Here is a 26,878-nt window from a genome sequence, read left to right as displayed (position 1 = left end):
GCATTAGTTAGGACCCCACAGCGATTCTATTGGCTGGGAACTCCGTTGTTGGGTACTCTTTTCCGTGCCTGAGTAAAAACACGAAAAGAATTAACGTAAGATGTGTCGTCTAAAATATAACGTTGCGTTGAGTTATAAATAGCTATTTTATACTCGATACCGCTACTTTTTATTACATTTCTGGCTTCTACTACGTCCTGCGTGTAAGATTTTGTTAAAAGGTCCTGTTGTTTTCACGTGGTGCCGTGAGGAAACATGCAGCGGGGCATCATGGAGGAGCATGAGCAGTTTTCAGAAGCTGACATAGTTAACGATGAGGATTATCTAGAGAACGATGAAGAGGACGAGCACACAGAGAATGGCAAACATGATGAAGATGAAGAGCTTAAACTTGATGATGTTTTGCGTTTGGGCGGTACCAAGGTAAGTGTATACTGTCTTATGTGATACGCACGTGCTAATAAGTTGTCATGATGAAGCTCGCCTGGAGTATAGACAAAATCTTTAATTTTTGTCCAAATAAAGTTTGAGTAATGCTGTATTTTGCGCGCCATACCGAACTGTGCTGATATATAAATCATAATAAAAGTTAATAGCTTAATAAATGAATGACATTCATCATCATATGGGTAGTTGACAAATAGGAATTGTAAATGTGCTCTATGGTGTGACAGCAAAAATAACAACAAAAAAACTAACAATGAAGATAAATATCTCTTATGCTATTTTATATTACACATATAAATATAATATATTTGAAATGATATATTATTAACACATGTGTAAATTGAAGTGTTTTAGTTTGTATAATCATGTTGTAATTTTGTTACAGGGAGATTATGTCTTGTTGGCGGGCCTCGCTGACTCCAATGAGCTTCTTAACGGTGGAAAGAAGACTGCAATTGATGACCTGGAGGAGGGCGAGTTGGAGGAGTTCATCAAAAAGCTGGGCATCCGCGCTTATGCAGGGCAACAGATTATTCAAAGTGAAGATGGACAAAATGAAACATCTTCAGAGCTGAGCAAAAAAGAGAAGAAAAAGGCCAAAACGGCCAAAACGAAAGAGGAGTCAAAGACTGACGTAAAACCTGCTGCAAAGCAGTTAAGTTCTGTGCAGTCTACAGATTCTGGCCGTGCCACTGGAAAGAAGGCCAAGCAAAAAAACACAAACTTGTTTGAGTTTCATCCACGGCAAACTCTGCTTATCAAACCTGGGGGGAAGTGGTTTGACAAAGAGTATGTCTCCGAGATCACGTCTGGAGCTCAGAGCGAGGCGCTGGTCTCTCAGTATAAGGCTTTAGCGCAGAAACTCTTAGAGGCTGAAGTGGCCCTGTACAAAAACAAGAAGAATTTACAGAAAGGTGCCAACTCTACCTGGATGAAGAGCGTGGTGTCCACAGGCACTCTCGCTGATAGGATGGCAGCTATGACCGTTCTAATCCAGGATTCTCCAGTTCACACTCTCGAGCACATCGAGAGCCTTGTGGCCCATGTGAAGAAGACTGGAGGTCGCAGGCAGTGTCTGATGGCTCTGGACACCCTGAAGGAGCTGCTGCTTTCTGACTTGCTTCCAGAACACCGTAAGCTTTCCACATTCTCCCAGCGTCCTTTTGATAAGCTGGAGGAAAAAGCCAGCGGCAATAAGGACACCCGGGACCGCAGGCTAATCCTCTGGTACTTTGAGCACCTGCTGAAACTCCACATAGCAGAGTTTGTGATCGCCCTAGACAGATTGGCCCACGACACGGTCCATGCCACCAAAATGCGAGCGCTCATCACTGCCTTTGAGCTCCTGTGTGACCGGCAGGAGCAGGAGAAGGCGCTTCTTGCACAGATCGTCAACAAATTAGGAGATCCCGACTACAAAATGGCCTCCAAAGCTGTGTACCTGCTGGAGAAGGTGCTTCACAAACACCCCAACATGAAAGGGGTGGTATGCCTCGAGGTGGAGCGTCTCATGTTCAGGTCCAACATCAACCCCAAGGCTCAGTACTACGCCACATGCTTCTTAAACCAAGTGGTTCTGAGCCACGACGAAGCAGACCTGGCCACCAAACTCATCACCATCTACTTTGCGTTTTTCCACGCGTGCGTAACGAAAAAGGAAGTGGAGTCAAAAATGCTCAGCGCCCTGCTATCGGGAGTAAACAGAGCGTATCCGTACGCAAAGATCGGAGACGATAAAGTGTCGGAGCAGCTGGACACGCTTTTTAAAGTGGTCCACACTGTCAAATTCAACACGGCTGTCCAAGCTCTTATGCTGCTCTTTCAGGTCATGAATTCCCGGCAGACCATCTCGGATCGCTACTACGTAGCACTCTACAGGTAATGACTAGGACAAATGCAAGAAAGAATTTAGCTGGCCTGAGTGTTGAAGTTTTAGTGGTGTTTTTGCTAAGACGTTCATATTGCTCTTAGAGTAAAATATTATAGTGTGTATTAGGGGTGTAACGATACTTCGTACTACGATATTTCGCGATGCAAAAATGTCACGATGCGCATCGAAGAGAGATGGGGATATTTTACGATATGATGTTTAATTCTATTTGTTGAGCGGTCAAGACGCTACCTACTCTGCGCCAGCGCGTCACGTGTGTTTATCTCACATATGCGCTAGATTTAGAAGCACAAGACACAAACTGTGGTTTACAAAGCGTCATATTTTCCTTCACAATCGCCGGTAAAACAACAGCAAACTTGAAGCGTGACTGCAGGCGAGTCACCCCGAAACTCATTACAAAAGGCAGCACAAACGTGTTTAAATGCCAATGTTCATTTATCCGCTGACGTGAGCTGCTGCATAACGTGATGTGCAACATAAAGCCAAAAGAAACCAGCGCTGTTCCGATCAGAGAAGCGATGAAGTACAGAAGTACTGTAGATTAAAAGATCGAATGACATGCTAAAAAACAAGTATGTGATCTGCATGATTGAAGAAATGTAATACAGGTTATGTAATATGTCTTTCAAGCAAAGACGGCGCAGCTTCAAAGAGACACGAGCCAATAGCGCTGGAGCGTGAGCTCTGTCAGAGCGTTTCATTGGTTGACTGTGCTGAATGAACACGCCCTTCACTGAACGAACGAGTCAATTGAGTCAAAATGAGACTGAATGAACTGCTACATGTCGTTCATGGTCTAATATTCTCTGTGTTACAACAATGCATATCCAGTAGTTACTCAACTCTTCTGAAAAATAAAGGCAATGACCTGGTTTCATTTAATTCTAAGGTAAAGTCAATTATGTCAAAACAGTTAAAGCTTTGTATGGAACATTTAATTACACCAATTAAATGAGTCAATCCAGATAGATTTTAGTAGACTCATGTAATGTAGATTTTGTCGACTAAAACTAAAATGATGGGGATGACTAAAATATGACTAAAATTAAATTGCATTTTATTCAAAAGACTATGACTAAACCTAAATCAAAATTTGTTGTCAAAATTGACACACTGTGACAAACCTGCAGTACAGCAGGTTCAGTTAAGCCTTAAAATGTTAAAAGTCTTTATTAAGTTGTATGTGCAACAAAAAGTTACTGAAATTGTTAAAATTTTGAAAATAAATGTTATTTGAATTTCATTTTCATTTTTTAATTTTGTTCAAAATATCGAGATGTGTATCGTATCGAGAACCCTGCATCGAGATATGTACCGAATCGTGAGCTGAGTGTATCGTTACACCCCTAGTGTGTATCTTATGCCACATCATATGTGCTGCAAACAGTAAATGTGTGCTCTTCCTTTCGTGTGTAACTAATTACATTAAAGGGAACCCGGTGTATAGAGAGATGTATGGCTTAATGCGTTGTAATAGCCTTACACTACTAGCATTTGTCGTTAGAAACACATCAAATATTTTCAGTTCTTAAAAAAACCCTAAATGTAATACTCATTTTAACCTAAGGAGGCCGCCATGTTCTTTTTCGATGACTTAAACTGGTCGCGCGCACAGCTAGGCAGCCAAACTAAACACAGACACACTAATCAGTTCTTCAGTAAATATAAGGTTCTGTAGGATAATATACATATATATATATATACAGGTGCTCAGAAAATTAGAATATTACTTAAGAACAATACAAAGAAAGGATTTTTAGAAATCTTGGCCAACTTGCTGCAGTAATTCAGGCAAAAGGAGCCCCAACTAAGTATTGAGTGCTGTACATGCTCATACTTTTCATGTTCATACTTTTCAGTTGGCCAAGATTTCTAAAAATCCTTTCTTTGTATTGGTCTTAAGTAATATTCTAATTTTCTGAGATACTGAATTTAGGATTTTCATTAGTTGTCAGTTATAATCATCAAATGAAAAGAAATAAACATTTGAAATATATCAGTCTGTGTGTAATGAATGAATATAATATACAAGTTTCACTTTTTGAATGGAATTAGTGAAATAAATCAACTTTTTGATGATATTCTAATTATATGACCAGCACCTGTATACTGTATATGTGTAACGATGTTCACAGCAAGGAAGAAGGAGGAGGGAACCGGCGAACGTTGAACAACAAAACTTTAATAAAATAAACAAACAACAAAACGAGAGTAAAATGCCGGCAGCTCCCTCACGGTCGACTGCCGGTGACACATAATAAGAGGGGAGTCGTGGCCTAATGGTTAGAGAGTCGGACTCGTGACCAGAAGGTTGCCGGTTGGATCCTCAGGGCCGGCGGGTAACGACTGAGGTGCACTTGAGCAAGGCACCTGACCCCTACTTGCTCCCCGGGCGCTGCAGTGATAGCTGCCCACTGCTCCGGGTGTACGTGTGATCACCACTTGCTGTGCGTGTGTTCACTACTCTCTGGATGGGTTAAATGCAGAGGTCACATTTCGGGTATGGGTCACCATATCTGACTAATAGGTCACTTTCACTTTCAAGTGCCATTCATATGATCTGTAAACATTTTGTTTCTGCAAATGTGTTTTGTATATGTAGGTTGTGAGGTAAATGTCACATGTCATGGTTGTGATTATTGTGTTCCACAGGAAGTTGCTGGACCCAGGCTTGTCCTCAAGCTCAAGGCAGAGCATGTTTCTCAACCTCTTGTATAAGTCTCTGAAGGCTGACGTCGTGCTCAGACGGGTGAAGGCCTTCGTGAAACGGGTTCTGCAGGTCAGCTGCACGGCGAGCCCTGCCTTCACATGCGGCGTGTTGTTCCTCGTGTCAGAGCTCATGAAGGCCAAGACGGGCCTGAGGTTGATGCTTCAGCAGGGAGAGGTCAGTCCGCTCGCCTGAAATCTGCGCTTTGTGTGTTTTATTGCTGCTTTCATGAAGCGTATCACTGCAGGGTGAAGATGAAGAGACGTTTCACGACATTAAAGAGGATACCGATGACGATGCAGAGCAGGAGCATGCGGACAAGGTTGAAGAAATAAACAACGAGAAGCAATGTCAGGTGAAGCCGGCTGCAACATGGGTACATCATAAAAACATGACGGGTGAGTACTTTTATAACGCATCTTTGCTCCTTATCTGAGCCTAGTTCTTTATTAATAACTCCATTTCGTTTTCAGGTAGTAGGAATGTGGAGACGTATGACCCGTTTCACAGAAACCCTTTGTATTGCGTGGCGGATCGCACAGTCCTCTGGGAGCTGCAGAAGGTATCGTGTCTGTCGCTGGATCTGTATGTTTCGCTTCTCGCTGTGATCACTGAGGTCTTGTTTTCTCTCTTTCAGCTCTCGCTTCATTTCCATCCCTCCGTCATTTTGTTTGCCAAGACTATATTACGGGTAACATTCTTTTCTGTTTAAAGTTACCATCAAGTCAGAATAGAACTTAGTAGGGCATAACTTTTTTATTTATATGTCCCACAGGGAGAGTTCATTCAGTATACCGGCGATCCGCTACAGGATTTCACTCTCATCCGATTCTTGGATCGCTTCGTGTTTAGGAATCCAAAACAATCCAAGGGGAAACGTAAGCAAACTGCTCGCGATATAGTCGGTTGAGTTGATGTCTTGCTTTTTGCTAAAAGAGTCATGTTAATTCCAGAAAACACAGATTCCACGCTGATGCAGCCCAAATGCAAGAGGACGTTCAAGTCTGTTCCGTCTTTACCTGGTAAGTTCAGCATTGGGACACCAGAAGAGAAATGTGCGTCTGAGGAGCCCTGCGTCACAGCAGGTGGCAATTTTACGAGGTGGCAAATCCGTATGATTAGTACACACACAAAATTATTTAAATAAAAGCGATAATGGAGCCCCGGCCTTAAGTCTGACTGGTGCACAAGCAGATCTAACAAAAATGAATGAGATTGTACAAATTCATACAGGTTAGCCCTGTAAAATGGTTTTGATTTGTTAACATAATGTCTTTACTAGCCTATTGCTTTATTTTTCAACCTGTGATCAGAACTCTTCATTCATCAGCAATTTTACTCCTGAGGCAAAGCAACAGAAACAAGGTTTTCTGACAGTTGTTCTTGTTGTCGTAGTGAATTCCGAGGAATATCTGTCCAAAGAGGAGAGTCAGATACCTGTGGATGAGGTCTTCTTCTACAGGTCAGTACAAGCGTACTCACTGCATCTTGAATCCAGAAACAAAAGTGCCATCTTCACGTCATGTATGTCACGTCATGTAAGTCGCTTTGGATAAAAGCTTCTGCTAAATGACTACATGTAAATGTGCCTCAGATACTTTAAGAAGCGAGAAACGGACAAGCGCTTCAAGAAGCGTAGCAGAGACGAAGATAACGAGAGTGTGGAGGATGTGGATGATGATGAGTTTGAGAGGGTTCTCGGTAAGCCCACAAGTCCACACCAGCTTTATTTTCATTTTGTGATGGTGACCGAACACCTGACCGTTCTTTTGTCTCCTCAGACACTTACGAAGGCGACAGCTTTTACACTGACTTCAAGGACGATGACTTGGACTTTGCAGGGTATGTTCTGTGCTTCCATTGAGTTTGCTTCGTGCATCAGTGCCCTTTTTTACACCTGCCCTGGCGTGGATGTGTTTGTTACAGCAACATGAAGTCTAAATCCAAGAAGGATAAAGATGGAGACTCTGATTTAGATATGAGCTCTGATGATGGTCTGGATGATGAGGAGGTGTCTCTGGGCAGCATGGAGGAAGAGTTCAGAGATGAACTTGAGGAGGAAGGTGGAGAGTTCATGGATCCGGATGATGAAGTTGGCGATGAAGGTGTGTCAGAAATCATGTTATTTATTACAACAGAAATAATATTAGAGCTGCATCTTGTAATCTAAAAAATACCTTTCAGATTTCGATGAGGAAATCGAGGATTTGCCCAGTTTGAAGTCGACATCTAAGAAAGGAAAGAGGAAGCCGTCTGAGCAGCTGGACTTCAGATCTTCTGGTGAGCTTGAGATTTAAGAACTGCACTTTAAAATTAAAAGAAAAACGAACAAAAAAAGAAGCAAAAAAAATTTCAAGTTAATAGCCTGCAAGTGCTTAAACTTGTTGTTTTTGCCGTCATCCTAAAGGCTCGCATCCAAAGAAAAAGGCAAAAACGCAGGACCGAGGAGTGTTTACATCAGCTGAAGAGGTGCGAGCTTTGATAAAGAATTGTTGGAGTATCTGGCTGCTTTTCTGACACTTTCTTGAAGCGTAGAGGAAAAACAGACCATCAACATCCACTTTTGTTTTCTTGTTATTAGTCTGTAAACAGAATTATTTTAATAGAAACTATGGGAATAGTATCACCTTTGTTAAAGCACACCTATCTAGTAGAGAGGGGACTTTTTCAGACAGCATTCGAAGGTGATGTTAAATATTTTGTCTTTTTAAACAGTTTGGATGTTTGCTGGATGAAAACACAAGTTTAAAGTTTGATAACTGCGGTATGAATGCAATGGCCAATAAAGACAAAGCCGGTGAGTTCTGATTTTAACTTTTTCTGAAGACATTTTTATGCACTGTAATCGTTTCATATGCTTTATTATTCATATTGATGTATGTTTGTGGCTTAAAAAATGTCTGTGAGAGGTCTGTTTAAAGACTGAACTTGTGGCATGGAATTTTTCTTTATTTAGATGTCAGGCAGCTGAAGTGGGAAGCTCGGCGAGACGACTGGATCCATGGAAAGGATGTCAAAACTCTCCGGAAGAAAAAGGCCATGTTCAACAAGAGAAAATTTGGAGTGGCCAGAAAGCACAAAACTGTAAAAAGGCAAAAGTAAAGACCAGAAAGGGTTCCTTTGTGATCTGCCCTCCTGATGTTATAGGTGGGGGTTAATGGATAAGGGACCATGTTGTAAAGTTGGTTCAGTCATTTTTATACATGTGGTTAATGAATGGGACATGTGTAAACTGCCGTCTTTTATTAAATCATATTTTGATTGTATTGTCTTCTGTAATAGTCACGTGTAAGTGTGTTCTCAAGCTTTTCATTTGTCTGGCTTACCCAACTCAAGCCTGTTTAATTTGAGAAGCTTAAAGCTTTAAATGAGATTTCAACAAGCCAGATCCGGTCCTTTTTTATATCTGCATATATTGTTGTTTTATATCTGATTAAAATAACATTCTTGTAATGCCTCACATTGCACGTAAACAGACCAAACGTTTGGATCCCCTGTTATCCGATAAAGTGTAGTCAAACCACTGTTAAACGTTTAGAAAGAGATCCTGAGCAGTTGATACAGCGATGTGTAAAATGACACGCTGAGAAATGAGGGCGTGTCCGACTCGGACCGGTAGGCGTTGTCACACAGAAGGGGAGTGTCTGGGAAATTTCCCGTTGAACATACAAAACAGAACTGAAAGAAATAGTGTAGCTTTTAATCTGCAAGCAAAGAGGCTGTCACAAAAAAAACAAGCAGCTTTTGACGGTGAGTTCAAAACTTGTCTACTAATATCAACAGTGCATAAGAAATGAACGAAATAGGCTTTTGTTATTAATGTATTTACAAGATAAACGATCACAAGAAACGTTAAATGTTTTAATGTTAACTTTAATTCACCCAAACGTATTTGTTTTTTTAATGGTAAGAATGCAGACAGTTCACTAGTAGCCTGCTCATCATGGCAACAGATCGCCCATTACCGTTAAAAATAAGACCATGCATTTACAGATTAACATTTATTACAGTTATTTGAATTGAAATAGACCCACGAAATAAAAGTAAAATAAGAATAAACTAGGTTTCTCAATATATGGGACGAAGTACAACATTAATCTGAAATAAATCTGTAATATAATCACTTTATATTATTAAAGGTTGTCCGAAGCATTTGGGTGCACTTAACTGTGACCCTTTGTTACATCAAACGCTTTCACGCACTAAAGTGCGCGCGACATGAGTGTGACGCCGTCGTACAAGGAGCACGAGCTTCGTCTAGACTACACCCTTTTCCAGACCCAGAAATACTTTTATTTCTATGTAAATTTATTTTCATGTGGATATTGTCAAGAATTTTGTCTTAATCTATTCTTTTATTTGTATACATGATTTGTTATCAAAATAGTACATCGAATCTACTATGACATGGTTTAACAAATCATTTAATTTTGTAGTGATGACACTGCTGAAAGCCACGGTAGATTTAGGACACACGTGCTTCTGCTTTGACTAAACCCGCTGAGCTGAAATCCCTGTTGTACATACACAGTCATGGGAGGATCCGGTCCTGATGAGACTGCGGATGTGATCTGTGATGCTTGCTGGGAAAAAGCTGTAAAGTCTTGTGTGACCTGCAGCGGTTCCTTCTGTCAGATCCACATCACTCAACACTACACAGACACAGACCTGCAGAAACACACACTGGTGGATCTGAAACGACAACAATCACAAGATGATTCTGATGTTCTGCTGAGAGTCAAAGACATTCACAAAACCAGCATGAAGAACAAGTATGAAAGTTTATTTGAGGGAATCCAAGTCCAGGAGAATAAAACCCTGCTGGACAAGATTTACACACAACTGTACATCATAGAGGGAGAAAGTGAAGGAGTGAATGTAGAACATGAGGTGTTACAGATCGACAAGGAACCAAAGACACTGAAACACTGTAAATCGATCCACTGCAATGACATCTTTCATCTCTCACCTGAATCCAGATGTGATGAAGCGAGAAAAGATGGGAAAGGAAAGATTAAGACCGTTCTTACTAAGGGCATCGCTGGAATCGGTAAAACGGTCTCTGTGCAGAAGTTCATTCTGGATTGGGCAGAGGGAACAGCCAATCAGGATGTAGATTTCATGTTTGTGCTTCCATTTCGAGAGCTGAACTTGATTCGAGACGACCGCTACAGTCTTCACAAACTCCTGCTTGACTTTCATCCTGAACTTCAAGATCTGCACCTGAAGATTTATGAGGGGTGTAAAGTTGTGTTCATCTTTGATGGTCTGGATGAAAGCAGAATTCAGCTGAAGTTTGCAGACGGTGAGAAAGTTTCTGATGTGGCTGAGACTTCATCCGTCGGTGTGTTGATGTCAAATCTGATCAAAGGAGACCTGCTTCCATCTGCTCTCATCTGGATCACCTCCAGACCAGCGGCAGCCAATCAGATTCCCTCTAAATACATCACACGTGTGACAGAAGTCCAGGGGTTCAATGACGCTCAGAAGAAGGAATATTTCAGGAAGAAGATCAGCGATCCACAACAAGCGAGAAGAATCATCTCCCACATTAAAACTTCAAGAAGCCTCCACATCATGTGTCACATACCGGTCTTCTGTTGGATCTCAGCCACTGTGCTTCAGAACATCCTGAAACACCATCACGATGCAGAAATCCCTAAAACTCTGACTGAAATGTACATTCACTTCCTAAACGTTCAGATAAATGTGAAAAGTCAGAAGTACGATGAGAGAGACGAGAAAGATCCAGAGAAACTCCTGCAGTCCAACAGAGAAGTGCTTCTGAAACTATCGGAACTGGCGTTCAACCAGCTGATGAAGGGCAATGTGATGTTTTATGAGGACGACCTGAGAGAGTGCGGCATCGATGCCGCTGAAGCTGTGAGATATTCTGGGATGTGCACACAGATCTTTAAGGAGGACTCTGTGATTTATCAGAAGAAGGTTTACTGCTTCATACATCTCAGTTTTCAGGAGTTTCTCGCTGCGTTTTATGTGTTTCACTCACATTTAATAACCACAACCGAGGCATTGAAGATCTTCGATACGCTTCATACTTTGCTTAAAGGAGCCGTAGAGAAAGCCCTGGAGTGTGAGAACGGACACTTGGATCTTTTCTTGAGATTTCTGCTGGGTATCTCACTGGAGTCCAATCAGAGACTGTTACAGGGTTTACTGACCCACACAGAGAAGAGCGCAAAGAGCATCCAGAAAACTACGACCTACATTAAAAACAAAATCAAAGATGGATGTGGTCTATCAGCTGACAGATCTATCAATCTGTTTCTTTGTCTGTTTGAAATGAACGATCGGACGCTGTACACCGAGATTCGAGAGTTTCTGAAATCAGAGGGAAACGCAAGACATCGAATCTCTGCCGCACATTGTTCAGCGATTGCCTACATACTTCAGATGTCAGAGGAGGTGCTGGATGAACTCGATCCTAAAAAATACAACACATCTGAAGAGGGTCGAAGGAACCTGTTACCAGCCCTGAGAAACTGCAGGAAAGCACTGTGAGTGTTAAAGTCCTGACAGCACTCGATACATTATATTAGAAAGTATTAGAATTTACTCAATAGGGTATATGCACACGGGACGATGACGTACTTCCTCTAAAATCTCAGCCAGCTTGGTCACTTCCGCTCTCACAGCAAGGGTATTTTTCACCAAGAGATAACAATGTGTTTAGTAAGAAAACTTTCAAATTCGGCGAACCGACAGCACTACGGAATTAGCATTGATAGCATTGTTAAGTGCCTCTGTGATCATGCATCTAGTATGTGCAAAAGTTCACTTTGCTTTTTTTTACATATTTGTTAATGTACCCTGAAACAGATAGCCATGAAGTGCTTCTCCTTTTTGGTTGTCGACGTATGGCGAAGTGTTTGAATAATTACACTCACGTTGTTGATCGTAATCCTATGTGCATCCTGAAGCGAAACGCCATTGTTGCCTACGGCGCCGGATGTAACAGAACTGGCAGAGATTTTAGCAGAAGGACGTCATCGCTCCGTGTGTATATACCCCATTAACAATTTGCCACACAGTAGATGGCCAACACCTGTCTTTGTCTCTAGACTACCATACAAAGTCTGTCGTTACACAATTTGTAATTCAGACTAAACTGAATATTGTGAATATTAAACTAAACACTGGATATTGTGTTCGGCTACCTGTCAGGTTTGCTGGCTGTAATCTTACGGATCAGTCGTGTGAAATTGTGGCTTCAGCTCTACGGCCATCAAACTCTCCGCTGAGAGAGCTGGACCTGAGCAACAATGACCTGCAGGATTCAGGAGTGAAGATCCTCTGTGCCGCACTGGACAATCCACACTGTCCACTGGCAATACTGAGGTATGTTCTACATCTTTTCATCAGCAAAAGATTTCCTTATCTCCAAAGGAAAATAGGTATTTGCAGATCACGTTTGCACAAAATTGTTATTATTTTTCGCATTAAGCCTGAGCAAACTGTGTTTGTCTTCTGAAAAGCATAATGCCATGTTCCAACATTCTCTCTCTCTCTGTCTGTAGGTTATCAGGCTGTTTAGTGACAGGGGAAGGTTGTGCCGCTCTGGCTTCAGCTCTGAGATCAAACCCGTCACATCTGAGAGAGTTGGATCTGAGCTACAATCATCCTGGAGAGACAGGAGTTCAGCTGCTATCTGCTCTACTGGAGGATCCGCACTACAAACTGGACAAACTCAAGTATGTTTGGCCAAAAACGTTTTAGTATCGATTCATTGTGTATTTGTGACTTGAGAACAGATGCTAATAGAGAAATGTGATGAATAATCCAAATTTCGGTAACTCACATGTTATAAATGCTTAATAAATGCATTTATATATATATTTATTATAAAAAAACACCATAACACCATACAGTCTCCAGTCTGACAGCCTATTTTGCAAACATAATGAATCTGCTTTCGAGTCAAATAAATAATGAATAAATACATTTATTATTATTATTATATTATAACATGTGAGTTAAAAATGGCTCATAATTTGGCAGGTATTTCGTTAGAATCCCCCTTTTTATTTATGCAGTTATAACTGCTTTAAAATGCATTTGTAAATGACTTAATAATCATTAATGAACACATTTACAAATGCTTTATGAAGGGAACCTTAATGTAAAGTGTTACCACAATTTCACTCACACATACAGCTGCTCAGTTGGTGTTTTCAAGCACATTTTGGGGCGGTTTCCCGGACAGGGATTAAGTCTAGTCCTAGACTGAAATTAATGTTAGAGCTGTTTAAACTGAAAACAGCTTGCACTGATTATATCTTAAAATACATCAGTGTCATTGTGTCGTCTCAAAATGCACACAGGTCATGCTTATTTGTAAGGCATGTTTGTAAAAACGACTTAAATGTCCTAATTTAACTAAAGCCTTGTCATGGTTTAAAATAATCCCTGTCTGGGAAACCACCCTGTGTGTTTATTCATGTCACCAACACAATCGCACACCGTAAGTACCACAATTAAAGTTTTGCAACCAGTGCAAACCCATAAATAAATCACTAGCAGTCGCCAACACCGTTCTCCTCTTTTGTGTTGTTAAGAAATTAAGCCTGTATTATCTGACTGCCGTTTTTCATCTGTCACAAACATACTTTTTAAAAGTTTAGATTTTTACTTTTGCGTATCTGTTATAATGTAACATTCACTGAAAAAAATAACCTTGATGTCTTTAAAATTGACTGAGTAAGGTCATGTCAGATATTGAAATCATAGTGAAATGAATAGTTGAAATGAAGCTTTGATGCTTGTTGTCTCATAATTAATGGATTTCATAGACTGGGTCACATGTGACTTGTTTGCATGGAGGAGTCCTTGTGAAACTTTCCTCTTGGTGGCAAATGTTTTGCTAAAAACTGCTACTGGCAGTTATATTTGTAAACATAAAGTAAGGATCTTGTTGCACAAAATTTCAGTTTCAGCCAGTATTTCACAACATTGGGATTTTTACAGAAAGATATGCGGTGTCACACACATCACAAGGTTGGTTTGGGCATTAATCATAGTATTTATCTTACTCCTCCTCATTACCTCATCATGACCGAGCGGGTTGGTCACGCGCTGATGTTTTCATCAGACTTTCTTTAGTAAGTTGCAGGGGCGTGCAATTTTTTGGCTTCCTTCCTCTTTTTGGAACTGAGGAGAAAGTTTTGTAAATTAGCAGCATATCCGTTTTAGAATACACAAATTATTCAAATGAACAAAACTTTTTTTTATTTAATAGCTTGTGAATGTGTCTATCAAGTTTTACTCTATTATATAAAACAGTTATTTGACTCTTTCATTGTTATTTCATTGGACTGTTATTGTTTTCTCTGTGTCTTCATCTTCTTCTCTGTTTAGTCTAGATCACGGAGAGCAGTTCAGGATCACACCAGGATTACGAAAATGTAGGTTGTCACTTTCGCACAAATGCATATGGTAGATCTGTCAGTTAGTGACGTTACAGATATTTTTGATCTCTTCTCTCGTGTACAGACGCATGTGATCTCACTGTGGATCCAAACACGGCACACATTCGTCTCCTCCTGTCAGAGGGAAACAGAAAGATAACATGTGGGCACGCGGAGCAGCCGTATCCCGGTCATCCGGACAGATTCGAGCGTTACGAGCAGCTTCTGTGTAAGGAGAGTCTGTCTGGACGATGTTATTGGGAAGTGGAGTGGAACGGCTGGAGTCACATATCAGTGACATATAAAGGAATCAGCAGGAAAGGAGGCAGTAACTGCAGGTTCGGACTGAATGAACAGTCCTGGAGTCTTTACTGCTGCGACACGATTTACTCTGCGTGGCACAATAAGAAGAGCACAAACGTTCCTCTTCCTTCATCTCCCTCTCACAGAGTAGGCGTGTATCTGGACTGGGCGGCCGGCACTCTGTCCTTCTACAGCGTCTCTGACGCAAACGCTCACACACAAGTATACTCGCACATATACACATTCCACTCCACGTTCACTGAGCCCCTCTACGCAGGATTCGGACTTTATTCTGATTCTTCAGTTCGTCTGTGTGAGATGTAAAGGAATAACAGCGTTCTGATGAAGCAGGCTGGATGTCATGGAGGAAATAAAGACCCGCAGACCTGGGATGGACTTTCATAAGCTGCTCAAATATCAACACCCGTGACCTGCGAAACACATACAACGAAAAGTTCATTTTGATCGATTTACAAACAACACAGAACGCTTGAATTGCAGTGGTCGCCAAAATACAATGAACCTAATAAATAAAAACCCACAACAGCAATATTAAAGCAACACTTTGTAGTTTTTCAACCTTAAAATAATGTCTGGCAGAACAACTCTTAACCGGACAAATTATGCGCTGCTACCTGAGCAGCCTTATAGCGGCTACAACCACACTCTGTAAGTTCTGTGTTGGGGTCGGTACACACAGCCTGACCATCCCCTGCCTGCGGAAGATGGTTTCCAAACAACGTTTCTGCATTCGCTGAATCGTTGGTTGCATCAGCTTTCTTAAACAAATTCACAATGGTTAGAGAGTCAGATTTGTGACCAGAAGGTTGCCGGTTCGATTCCCAGGGCCGGCGGGTAACGACTGAGGTGCCCTTGAGCAAGGCACCCTACCCCTACTTGCTCCCCGGGCGCTGCAGTGATAGCTGCCCACTGCTCCGGGTGTACGTGTGTTCACTACTCTCTGGATGGGTTAAATGCAGAGTCACATTTCGGGTATGGGTCACCATACTTGACAAATAATTGAATTAAATTAAATTAAATTAAATCATTTACAACACTGGTAACAAACAATTGCACTTATGAACCACATGGGGGAACCCGTGAGCAAAAGTTCTAATGTGTCGCTTTAAGCAGTTTTGATAAAAAAAACATTTTAAACATATTATTCAATGGAATGGTCCATTCAAACATTTTAAATTTAGTTAAATTGCTGCTGTGCTGCATATAGAACCTTTACAACTAAGATTTTGTAATATTTATATGTAATATGTGTATTCAATATATTCAAAATGTACAGTAAGTAATTATTCATTAGTAATTAATATTTTATTATTATATTATATTTAATTATATTATTATTATTATATTTAATATTTAATTCATTATTAATAAGTAATTATTAATTACTAGGAGAAGCGAATAGTCAGCAGAAGTCTGCAGTAGTGCGTAAGTCTGCTATTTACCCTGTTACCTTGTTTTAACTGTTGAATAGACTGTTGCCTGTTGTTAGTTAAGATTATTTGAGAACCCTCTCTCTTTCTCTCAACAGGTAGTGGTCTAGCTTTTGTTGAATCTAACTTTGTATTAGCACCTATTGTATTATTGCTCCTGTATGACATATTGCTCATTGCTCCCTGAACTCTCTGTAAGTCGCTTTGGATAAAAGTGTCTGCTAAATGACTAAATGTAAAAGTAAATTAAATCATTAGTGCACAGGAATCCATACTGGGTAACACTTAGTCTCTAGATGGTCAGGCCATTAAGTGTCTTTTCTGTAGCTTCATAGCTGATGTAGTGGACAAAGCCACAACCTTCAGAGTAATTCTTCTAATCACTAACCACCTGGATGAAATGAACAAATGCACATTAAATTAACACATTTAGGTCAGACTGCTTTAACACATACAGTATGTCACGTATTTCCCTTAAATAAAGAATAATTGATGCAAATTTAATTAAACTGGTATAATCTATAGACGACAGGCTAGCAACTCTCATCTTTATCACATTTGCAACCAGTAAACTAAAGAAAAATTAGAATGTAATGCATCACTCAGAAAAAAGAACTAATATGAGCATAATCCAGTGAGCAGAAAGTCTTCTAGTCCCTGCACACATGAGATGGATTGGACAGGGAAGAATGTGCTGAATGTCCGGTGTAGAATCACTTTATGTTGGCTTGAGAGAACCTGACTTGAAAGTATGAAGTAGATTTAAGTCAGAAGATTTTAAGTTTTAAAAGATAGATCGTCTGTGAAAACCAGGCTGAAGTCTAAAGAAAACTGGTCTTACCATGAATTAGCATGTATTAGCATGAAGCTAACTTGATTAACATGTTGATAACATGATGTTAACATGATTAGCATGTTACTAGCATGATTCTAACACGATTAGCATGTTGCTAGCATGATGCTTATATGATAATTATGTTAGCTAGCATGATGTTAACACGATTAGCATGTTGTTAGTATGATACTGAAAGCCACAAGTGAAACGACCCAACCCCCATATCTCTGCGATGTTCTGATACAGAGATATAGGTCTTGCTAAACGGTTGCTAAACTAATCTGTTTGGTTGCTATGGGCGTGGCTTGGCAGCTGCCAATTGATGATAGTCTAAGCCACGAACCAACCCCTGTGTCTACGATTTTCTGATGCAGAGATATAGGTCTTGCCAAACGGTTGCTAAGGTCATTTGTTTAGTTGCTATGGGCGTGGCTTCATAGCTTAATGAAGATCCTGGGATACTGATTGGTTGCCCGGGTTAAATGAGCCCACCCCCTTGTCTTTATGACACTGGGTTGCAAAGATATCCATATGGGCCTTTTATAATGGCAATCTATGGGATCAGTTGCTGTAAATGGTTGATAAGGCGTGGCTTGATTGCTTCAAGATGATCCTGAGAAACTGATTGGTTAAACGAGCCCACACACTTGTCTCTATGATATTGTCATCAAATAACTTTTTATTAGATAGATAGACAGACAGATAGACTGTTTTGTGTGTGTGTCGTGTCCGGTGTAGACACGGTGATAGAGAAACAGAAAGAGAGTGGATAGAGAGTGTGTATGTAAAAATCTAAAATGTAAAAATAATAAATTAGCACAATTGTCTTGTTTACAACAGCAATGTTTATAGTGCATTACCTAGGAAGAGGTTTTGTGGTGAAATGCCTTGCTCAAAAGCACAACATAATCTAAGAGTCTAGGGTAATTATATAGTTGTTCATGAATTTTACAATGATTTAAACTACTGTAATGTAATGTACTGTAATGTCTACAACAACAAGTATTTTAACCCCTGATATTCCGACTTCTCAAACGTTTCACAACACAAGGAAACGGTAAATGAAATGATCGATATGTTTTTAGTTTTAAATTCCAGGAAGAAATGATTACAACAAGCAAAAGCAGAAAGGTAGTATAATTCAATCATTCACACACATACCTTATTGTTGAACTGTATTTTGCATGTGATTAACTACATGATTTTGGAGCTCGTGTAAATGGTTAAACACCAATTTACAGTAGGCACAGTGGTATTTTATGCAGAACACTGTGCATCTCTCAATAGACAGCAGGGGATCCTGTCCTCGAATAAGTACTGTCTGATGCATCTGTGCAGGTTAAACAAACATTTAAATAAATCAATAAATAAAACTATGATTTAAAACACACACACACTCCACATGCTAAATGTAGCATAGGGGATGGGATGGCGCTTCAACGCTTAAATTAACCTACTCCCGATTAATATGTCAGGGAGTGAAAAATAATGAGCAATGTCAAGACAGCGATAGATCTATGGAAAGATGTTATACATGTCTCAATGCTAAGTTTATCTTTAATGTACGCTTTTCTTACCGTGCGATGCAAATTGTGTAAGTTCTAATGGACTGTACATGCGCTATGCTATGTAGCTCAAGCTCCGCCTACTAGGTCCAGCGAGGGGGAGCTGGAGCTTTGCTCCTCCCCCTTGGCGCTGCAGCGAGCACTGTTGTTGCTAGAAGGGATACAGCTACGGTCGGAGGTGGTGCAAAACTTCGCCATATAATTACAATAAATTACATTAGCTAACGCCTACACCTACCCCAACCCTAAACCTAACCTTACAATAATACAAAAATATTAATCAACTGTTTTCAGCGTGACAAAAATTATGCGGTATTGAAGTGCGCATGCCCAGTAGAGGTAGCTCTATCCCTTCTAGTCAAAACCAGCGAGCGCCCTCTCTCTTTATCTGCCGTTTAGGCGTGGGATTTAGAGATAGATACCAATCAGATTGCAGCATCCCCAGTAAATGAACCAATCAGATGTGTGGGAGTCAAATTTCGTACAACGCCGGTAAATTAAATACGAAAGTGAAAGTTATGAGTGAATCCTTAACGCCATTTTCATTTTGACTGCAAGAAAGCGTCAAGCTGGTAGGTTCTCTTCATTTATGTTTTGGTTAACCGTCTACAAATATTTATAGCCAAATGTTAAATGGTGTTTGTAAAAAGACACAGTTGTTAAATAACGTAAAGACTGTAAAGTTGAGGGCGCCGAGAGGCAAACAGTCGTTTGACAGGAATTTGAGACAGTTGCTGAAATTGTGCCTTACCGTGTTTCTGAACTCGCACTATCTTAAGTGTGTTAACATTTTTAGTAAATGCTTTTCAACTTCTCAAGCACGACCATACTTTATCTAAAAAAAACAAGTGCGTTTTATACAGTAGCCTAATCTTGGACAAGCTGAAGACACGATTTTTAAGCACTAAACTCCACCCTCTGAAAACCTCTAGAACCACCCTCACTGTCGCTAAACTTCAACATGTTTTACTCTGAACAGTACTTAGCGTAGTAGGGAATGTCGCGACAGGTTGCATTACCACCAGTATTACTATTTAACAATAGATATTGTGTTATATTGTGTACATTACACACTCAGTGAAACTGTTTTTATTGAATAGATTAAAATGTAATCTTAAATGGTGAAAAAGAAAATGGGCAACGCAAACTGTTGGGTTTTGTCAAAAGCAAGGACACGTCCTTTTGAAGCTGCGTCCTTCCTAGAGCAGTCCTTCTAAGGTTAGATGGTTTGAGTCCTCTTCAACATCAAGCGCTGGAATAAGACGGTCTAGGAAGAGCGCATGGCAACGTCATACTGTTTCCGCCTCCGTGGTTACTTTAAAGAGAGAAGTCGTGTGTGCCAAAGAAAAATAAATAAAATCATAGATAGACAAAGGCAGAGCATCTCCTACTGTTAATTTTATTTTCAGTCGTGCATAACGCAACAGTTCATTTTTAGCTCATGTTAGCTCAGGTTCACAACTATTGCTCACATTACAAATTCTTGAACATTTTCTATTAAAAAACAAACCAATGTCTTCACTGAATGTCAAAATATACATTCAAAGCAATTTTCTTATTCTTAACATCAATTTCAATTGACATACAAGTCCTGCTCAGCTGTGGGATTATGCATCACCAGCACTTTCACTTTGTTTGCCTTTCGAGTTCTCCTACCTGTTAAAAATAAAAACAAAATGCATGTCAGTTTTTACATTAGTTAAATAAACATTATTCACATATCCTCTTATGTAGTGAGGGCTGTCTCTGTGACAAATCCACGATATTCACCACCTATGTTATCTAATATCTGCGACTCGCCTCACTTGTACTGATAACAAAACAGCGTAACTTATTTTAACCCAAAGGAGAATATAACGGTAGAGCTTACATTTAAGTAAGTCAACATTTGCATTCATGATGATATAAAGAAGTTGAACAAAATTTACCGGCTGCTCCACAAATCCTGTCAGCGAATCTGAAGAGGATGTGTCTTCATGATTCCTAATTTCCCGCCGGAGCGTTGATGCATGCGCGCGCACTCCGCAGTGTCATAGCTAATATTTTCAGGTAAATTCTACCTTGTTTTTTTAAGTTGCCATTATTACTCATAAAAAGTAGGCAGTGTAAGTAGAATGTACCCATTATTATATATTTTATGCGCTAACCAATATTTTTAGGTAAAATTTAACTGATTTTAATGGGTTGTATTTAACACCCTCCAGAATCATTTTTTACAGTGTAGCTATGGAGAGGGCACCCCTTTTAGTTGTCGTTGCCTGAAGTTGAAGTAGCTCTTGGTCCTCACCCTCAAACAGCTCTTCTAGGGCTGCCTTCTTGGCACGCTTCTTGTGAGATGGAGACTGAATAAACATAAAAGTTGTGTTTATACAAACATGCTTAAAAAATACATTCATTTTAAGTAGCGTATTCAAAGATTATGAATTTGCATGTTCCTCCTCCTGGTCATCTGATCCTTCTTTCTCAATCTGCTGAAGTAATAGATGTTGCACATATTGTTGGATACTTGATGTTATGTGTATCCACAGTTCAGCATATGTAGGACTCGGTGGCGTGTTCCATTAAAAACACGGGAGAGAAACACCTCCTTTTCTCTTCTTTATTGAATATTCATCAATTTGATATGCAAGACCGGATCGGTTGCAGATGCATAAATAATCTTCACATGTAGACACGACAGTCAAGGAGGTCAGCAGAAGATGAAAAACATGGACATAGGTTGGACAGGATGGTTTGATGTCACTACAAATCAATATAATAAAATATAGGATGATATTGCTTTTCTGTTAATAGATCCTCCAAAAAAATTACACACTGGACGTTTAACTCCTCCCCTCCAACTGACAGTCTGCTGACAACACTTGGTAAGACACTTCAAACTTGTTTTATTATTTATAACATCATGATTCATGACTATAAAAGGGTTGCTACCACCCTAACACGGAGACATTTGCTTTAACTAAACTTCATTATTCATAGTGACACTACTGTCCAACACTGCTGAAAGCTGATGCAGGATACACACATGCTTCTGCAGTGATATGAGCAGTTGATCTAAAGACACTGACTGTCCTCAGTGCAGAAAGAAATCTAGAACGGACCCTGTATGAGATTCACATAACCAAGTCATGGATGCTGCTGAAATGATCTGTGACGACCAACAACCAGATGATGATCACTATAATGATGTTCTGCCGAGAGTCAAAGACATTCACAAAACCAGCATGAAGAACAAGTATGAAAGTTTATTTGAGGGAATCCAAGTCCAGGAGAATAAAACCCTGCTGGACAAGATTTACACACAACTGTACATCATAGAGGGAGAAAGTGAAGGAGTGAATGTAGAACATGAGGTGTTACAGATCGACAAGGAACCAAAGACACTGAAACACTGTAAATCGATCCACTGCAATGACATCTTTCATCTCTCACCTGAATCCAGATGTGATGAAGAAAGAAAAAATGGGAAAGGAAAGATTAAGACCGTTCTTACTAAGGGCATCGCTGGAATCGGTAAAACGGTCTCTGTGCAGAAGTTCATTCTGGATTGGGCAGAGGGAACAGCCAATCAGGATGTAGATTTCATGTTTGTGCTTCCATTTCGAGAGCTGAACTTGATTCGAGACGACCGCTACAGTCTTCACAAACTCCTGCTTGACTTTCATCCTGAACTTCAAGATCTGCACCAAAAGATTTATGAGGGGTGTAAAGTTGTGTTCATCTTTGATGGTCTGGATGAAAGCAGAATTCAGCTGAAGTTTGCAGACGGTGAGAAAGTTTCTGATGTGGCTGAGACTTCATCCGTCGGTGTGTTGATGTCAAATCTGATCAAAGGAGACCTGCTTCCATCTGCTCTCATCTGGATCACCTCCAGACCAGCGGCAGCCAATCAGATTCCCTCTAAATACATCACACGTGTGACAGAAGTCCAGGGGTTCAATGACGCTCAGAAGAAGGAATATTTCAGGAAGAAGATCAGCGATCCACAACAAGCGAGAAAAATCATCTCCCACATTAAAACTTCAAGAAGCCTCCACATCATGTGTCACATACCGGTCTTCTGTTGGATCTCAGCCACTGTGCTTCAGAACATCCTGAAACACCATCACGATGCAGAAATCCCTAAAACTCTGACTGAAATGTACATTCACTTCCTAAACGTTCAGATAAATGTGAAAAGTCAGAAGTACGATGAGAGAGACGAGAAAGATCCAGAGAAACTCCTGCAGTCCAACAGAGAAGTGCTTCTGAAACTATCGGAACTGGCGTTCAACCAGCTGATGAAGGGCAATGTGATGTTTTATGAGGACGACCTGAGAGAGTGCGGCATCGATGCCGCTGAAGCTGTGAGATATTCTGGGATGTGCACACAGATCTTTAAGGAGGACTCTGTGATTTATCAGAAGAAGGTTTACTGCTTCATACATCTCAGTTTTCAGGAGTTTCTCGCTGCGTTTTATGTGTTTCACTCACATTTAATAACCACAACCGAGGCATTGAAGATCTTCGATACGCTTCAAAATTTACTTAAAGGAGCCGTAGAGAAAGCCCTGGAGTGTGAGAACGGACACTTGGATCTTTTCTTGAGATTTCTGCTGGGTATCTCACTGGAGTCCAATCAGAGACTGTTACAGGGTTTACTGACCCACACAGAGAAGAGCGCAAAGAGCATCCAGAAAACTACGACATACATTAAAAACAAAATCAAAGATGGATGTGGTCTATCAGCTGACAGATCTATCAATCTGTTTCTTTGTCTGTTTGAAATGAACGATCGGACGCTGTACACCGAGATTCGAGAGTTTCTGAAATCAGAGGGAAACACAAGACATCGAATCTCTGCAGCACATTGTTCAGCGATTGCCTACATACTTCAGATGTCAGAGGAGGTGCTGGATGAACTCGATCCTAAAAAATACAACACATCTGAAGAGGGTCGAAGGAACCTGTTACCAGCCCTGAGAAACTGCAGGAAAGCACTGTGAGTGTTTAAGTCTAATAGCAAGACAAATAAAGAAATAATCCACAATGATCTGATATCTTACTCACCCTTATGCCATGCCAGATGCACTAAATTGACTTACAATGGACTCGATAAGTTGAAGCTCCAAAATGCACATCCATCATAAAAGCCCCAAATGACTTCAGTTGGTTAATAAAGTTGCTCAGTGGGTGTGTATGAGAAAACAATTAATATTGTGAGCATATTTGACCAAATCAAGCATATTCAGAACAAAATCACGTACAATGATGTTGATAGTGTGACTTCTTCATTCGTATTTGAATTTAATGCTTTTATGTATTTGTTTTGGTTTAATTTCCCCTAAATAGGTGCAAAAAAGTGAAAGTTTTTTCTCACACACGTATTGCTTCAGAAGACGTCTCAAAAGATGTTTTGATGCTTTAATGATGGATGTTTGTGCTTTTGGAATTTGAACCTATTGAGTCCCATATACAGACACAAAGTGATGGATTTTGTATTAAATTTACTAAAAACTTATTTATGTTCAGCTGAAGAAAGGATGTCATGTACATCTGGGAGGGTGAGTAAATTTTCATCACTGGATGAAATCTTACTTTGACATTTTTGTGATGTACAAAGGTGTTAAGAAAGGCCATAATCTCTAAGCATTTAATTAAATTAAAGTATTCTGTGCATAAATAGGTTCCACCTGCCTGATTTAGACTGATGTCATTTAAACATTTTTTGTTGTTAATATTGGTTTCTTATAGATCCCACATGACAATCTGAACAGTCGATGACACTGTTATTGTAAAATGTTACCGCTTTCTTTTAGACTGACTGGCTGTAATCTTACGGATCAGTCGTGTGAAATTGTGGCTTCAGCTCTACGGCCATCAAACTCTCCGCTGAGAGAGCTGGACCTGAGCAACAATGACCTGCAGGATTCAGGAGTGAAGATCCTCTGTGCCGCACTGGACAATCCACACTGTCCACTGGCAATACTGAGGTATGTTCTACATCTTTTCATCAGCAAAAGATTTCCTTATCTCCAAAGGAAAATAGGTATTTGCAGATCACGTTTGCACAAAATTGTTATTATTTTTCGCATTAAGCCTGAGCAAACTGTGTTTGTCTTCTGAAAAGCATAATGCCATGTTCCAACATTCTCTCTCTCTCTGTCTGTAGGTTATCAGGCTGTTTAGTGACAGGGGAAGGTTGTGCCGCTCTGGCTTCAGCTCTGAGATCAAACCCGTCACATCTGAGAGAGTTGGATCTGAGCTACAATCATCCTGGAGAGACAGGAGTTCAGCTGCTATCTGCTCTACTGGAGGATCCGCACTACAAACTGGACAAACTCAAGTATGTTAAGTAGAAATTAGAATTGCACTATTCTATTTGAAAGCTTGACGTGGTGTTATGCTGTTCAGGCAATCATGGGCATGATGCAGTGTTTGTTGTAGTGTTCAAACTAATGAAATTGCTTATAATTGTACTAATAAAATTACAATCAATAAGTAGTAATAATAGTTACTCTTTTAATAAAACATTAATAAATTAAAGTGGACTGAAACATTGCCTGTATGTCTGTTTAGTTTGGATTATGGAGAGCCCCTCAGAATCACACCAGGATTACAAAAATGTAGGTCCCACCTTTATCTTTCTTTCTTACCCACTTAAACTGTAATTATATCGGTCTATAAAAATCATATCGTGTATATAAGTGTCGCACTCTCTGTTCTTGTGTACAGATGCAAGTGATTTCACTCTGGACCCAACCACAGCACACAATCTGCTCATTCTGTCTGGCGGAAACAAAAAGGTGACGTGTGTTGAAGAGGAGCAGTCATATCCCGATCATCCGGAGAGATTTTTGCTCTTTGAGCAGGTTATGTGTAAGGAGAGTCTGTCCGAACGCTGTTATTGGGAAGTGGAGTGGAACGGCTGGAGTCACATATCAGTGACATACAAAGGAATCAGAAGGCACGGAGGGACGTTCTGTAGATTTGGACTGAATCAGATATCCTGGAATCTTTACTGCTGTGACAGCCTTTACTCCGCCTGGCACAATTTTGAGACCACCGATATACCCGCCCTTTCACCACTCTGCAACAAAGTAGGAGTGTATGTGGACCGGTGTGCCGGGACTCTGTCCTTCTACGCCGTCTCCGACACACACAGGCTCACACACTTACACACGTTTCATTCCACGTTTACTGAGCGCCTTTATGCTGGATTTGGGCTATATCATGGCTCCACAGTGTCTCTGTGTTAGTTTCAACTTTCTGGGAATATGTCAGTATGAGAAGCAATTAATTGAGAAACATTTAAACTAGGGATGTAACAATTCACCGTCAGTGTTGGGTAAGTTACTCTCAAAAAGTAATTAATTACTAGTTACTAATTACATATTCAATAGTGTAATTAGATTACTGTACAAATGACTCTCTCCAAAAAGTATTTAGTTACTTATTACTAATTACTTTCTATGTCCTACATCAACCTTGATTAGTTAAGCGATTCAAGGATAGACATGAAAGGGCTCTTTTAATTCATTCAAATAAATAATATTAAACTACATAAAGTACTCTTATTAACTGACCAAAGTATTACAAATGTGTGAATTATATATTAAAGCACAGATTTTAAAGTCAGACTTTGAATTTTGATGTCAATTCCACTATTGCACACACATGTATTACACAAATTATTTAGTTTAATTACATCAAAAGTAACTAATTAAATTACAGAAAAAATAAGAGTAATCCCTTACTTCACTTTTTCAAGAGAAAAGTAATTAAATTACAGTAACTAATTACTTAGTAACTAGTTACACCCAACACTGTTCACCGTGAGCCGGTTAAAAATCGATTATAATATGTGACGATTCAAATCGGTTGAGATGTAAAATGAATCGCAATACATGTTTTGAACAGCAGGGGCCGCTGTTTTTACTGCAAACTTTGAAAACGTGGATATGATGATGTTTCTTAAATGTAAAAAAATCCAAGAAAAGCACAAAATCTTAGTTTGTTTATATTAAAGAGACTTTTGTATTATTCATTTTTTGGGGGGGTGTTTTAATTTGTAAAAACTGCAGTTAAGTTTTATTATTTTACATAAAATATATTTTTATTTTTCAAAGAAATGTGCAGCATTTGAGAAATAATAAAAGGGCAGATGTTCTTTTCTAATAAACCGTGAATTGAGATCGGTATCGTGAATCGCATCGCATCATGATCTTAGTGAATCGTTACATCCCTAATTTATACGGTTTGTGTAGCAGTT

General features: G+C 39.9%; 3 protein-coding genes and 1 long non-coding RNA gene across 4 annotated transcripts; 3 read left to right on the top strand and 1 right to left on the bottom strand.

The window, feature by feature from the left end:
• Nucleotides 1-63: 63 nt before the first annotated feature.
• cebpz (CCAAT enhancer binding protein zeta) lies at nt 64-8,447 on the top strand. Its single transcript, XM_057352168.1, has 16 exons — nt 64-423; nt 833-2,325; nt 4,994-5,225; nt 5,296-5,446; nt 5,522-5,610; nt 5,686-5,739; nt 5,824-5,926; nt 6,002-6,070; nt 6,444-6,510; nt 6,643-6,749; nt 6,830-6,890; nt 6,975-7,153; nt 7,233-7,328; nt 7,456-7,517; nt 7,764-7,845; nt 8,005-8,447. The coding sequence occupies exons 1-16, from the start codon at nt 256-258 to the stop codon at nt 8,148-8,150; spliced, it is 3,159 nt and encodes a 1,052-aa protein (XP_057208151.1). The 5' UTR covers nt 64-255; the 3' UTR covers nt 8,151-8,447.
• A 269-nt stretch (nt 8,448-8,716) lies between these two features.
• On the top strand, nt 8,717-15,993 carry LOC130565445 (NLR family CARD domain-containing protein 3-like). Its single transcript, XM_057352169.1, has 6 exons — nt 8,717-8,798; nt 9,485-11,566; nt 12,234-12,407; nt 12,587-12,760; nt 14,424-14,470; nt 14,559-15,993. Exons 2-6 carry the CDS (start codon nt 9,582-9,584, stop codon nt 15,098-15,100), a joined length of 2,922 nt encoding a protein of 973 aa, XP_057208152.1. The 5' UTR covers nt 8,717-8,798; nt 9,485-9,581; the 3' UTR covers nt 15,101-15,993.
• Nucleotides 15,095-18,708, bottom strand: LOC130565455 (uncharacterized). The gene is made up of 3 exons (XR_008964376.1): nt 18,640-18,708; nt 18,224-18,392; nt 15,095-15,207 (listed from the first exon to the last, which is right to left on the bottom strand). It is a non-coding gene; the product is annotated as an uncharacterized LOC130565455 (long non-coding RNA).
• A 441-nt stretch (nt 18,709-19,149) lies between these two features.
• LOC130565447 (NLR family CARD domain-containing protein 3-like) lies at nt 19,150-25,865 on the top strand. The gene is made up of 7 exons (XM_057352173.1): nt 19,150-19,199; nt 21,421-21,491; nt 21,607-23,608; nt 24,426-24,599; nt 24,779-24,952; nt 25,186-25,232; nt 25,342-25,865. The coding sequence occupies exons 3-7, from the start codon at nt 21,756-21,758 to the stop codon at nt 25,863-25,865; spliced, it is 2,772 nt and encodes a 923-aa protein (XP_057208156.1). The 5' UTR covers nt 19,150-19,199; nt 21,421-21,491; nt 21,607-21,755.
• Nucleotides 25,866-26,878: the final 1,013 nt, after the last annotated feature.

The sequence above is a fragment of the Triplophysa rosa genome, linkage group LG15 (assembly GCF_024868665.1).
Source record: "Triplophysa rosa linkage group LG15, Trosa_1v2, whole genome shotgun sequence".
In the NCBI taxonomy this organism is placed as follows: domain Eukaryota; kingdom Metazoa; phylum Chordata; class Actinopteri; order Cypriniformes; family Nemacheilidae; genus Triplophysa; species Triplophysa rosa.
Note: the sequence above shows the minus strand (reverse complement) of the source record. Positions and strands in the feature narration are given on the sequence as shown.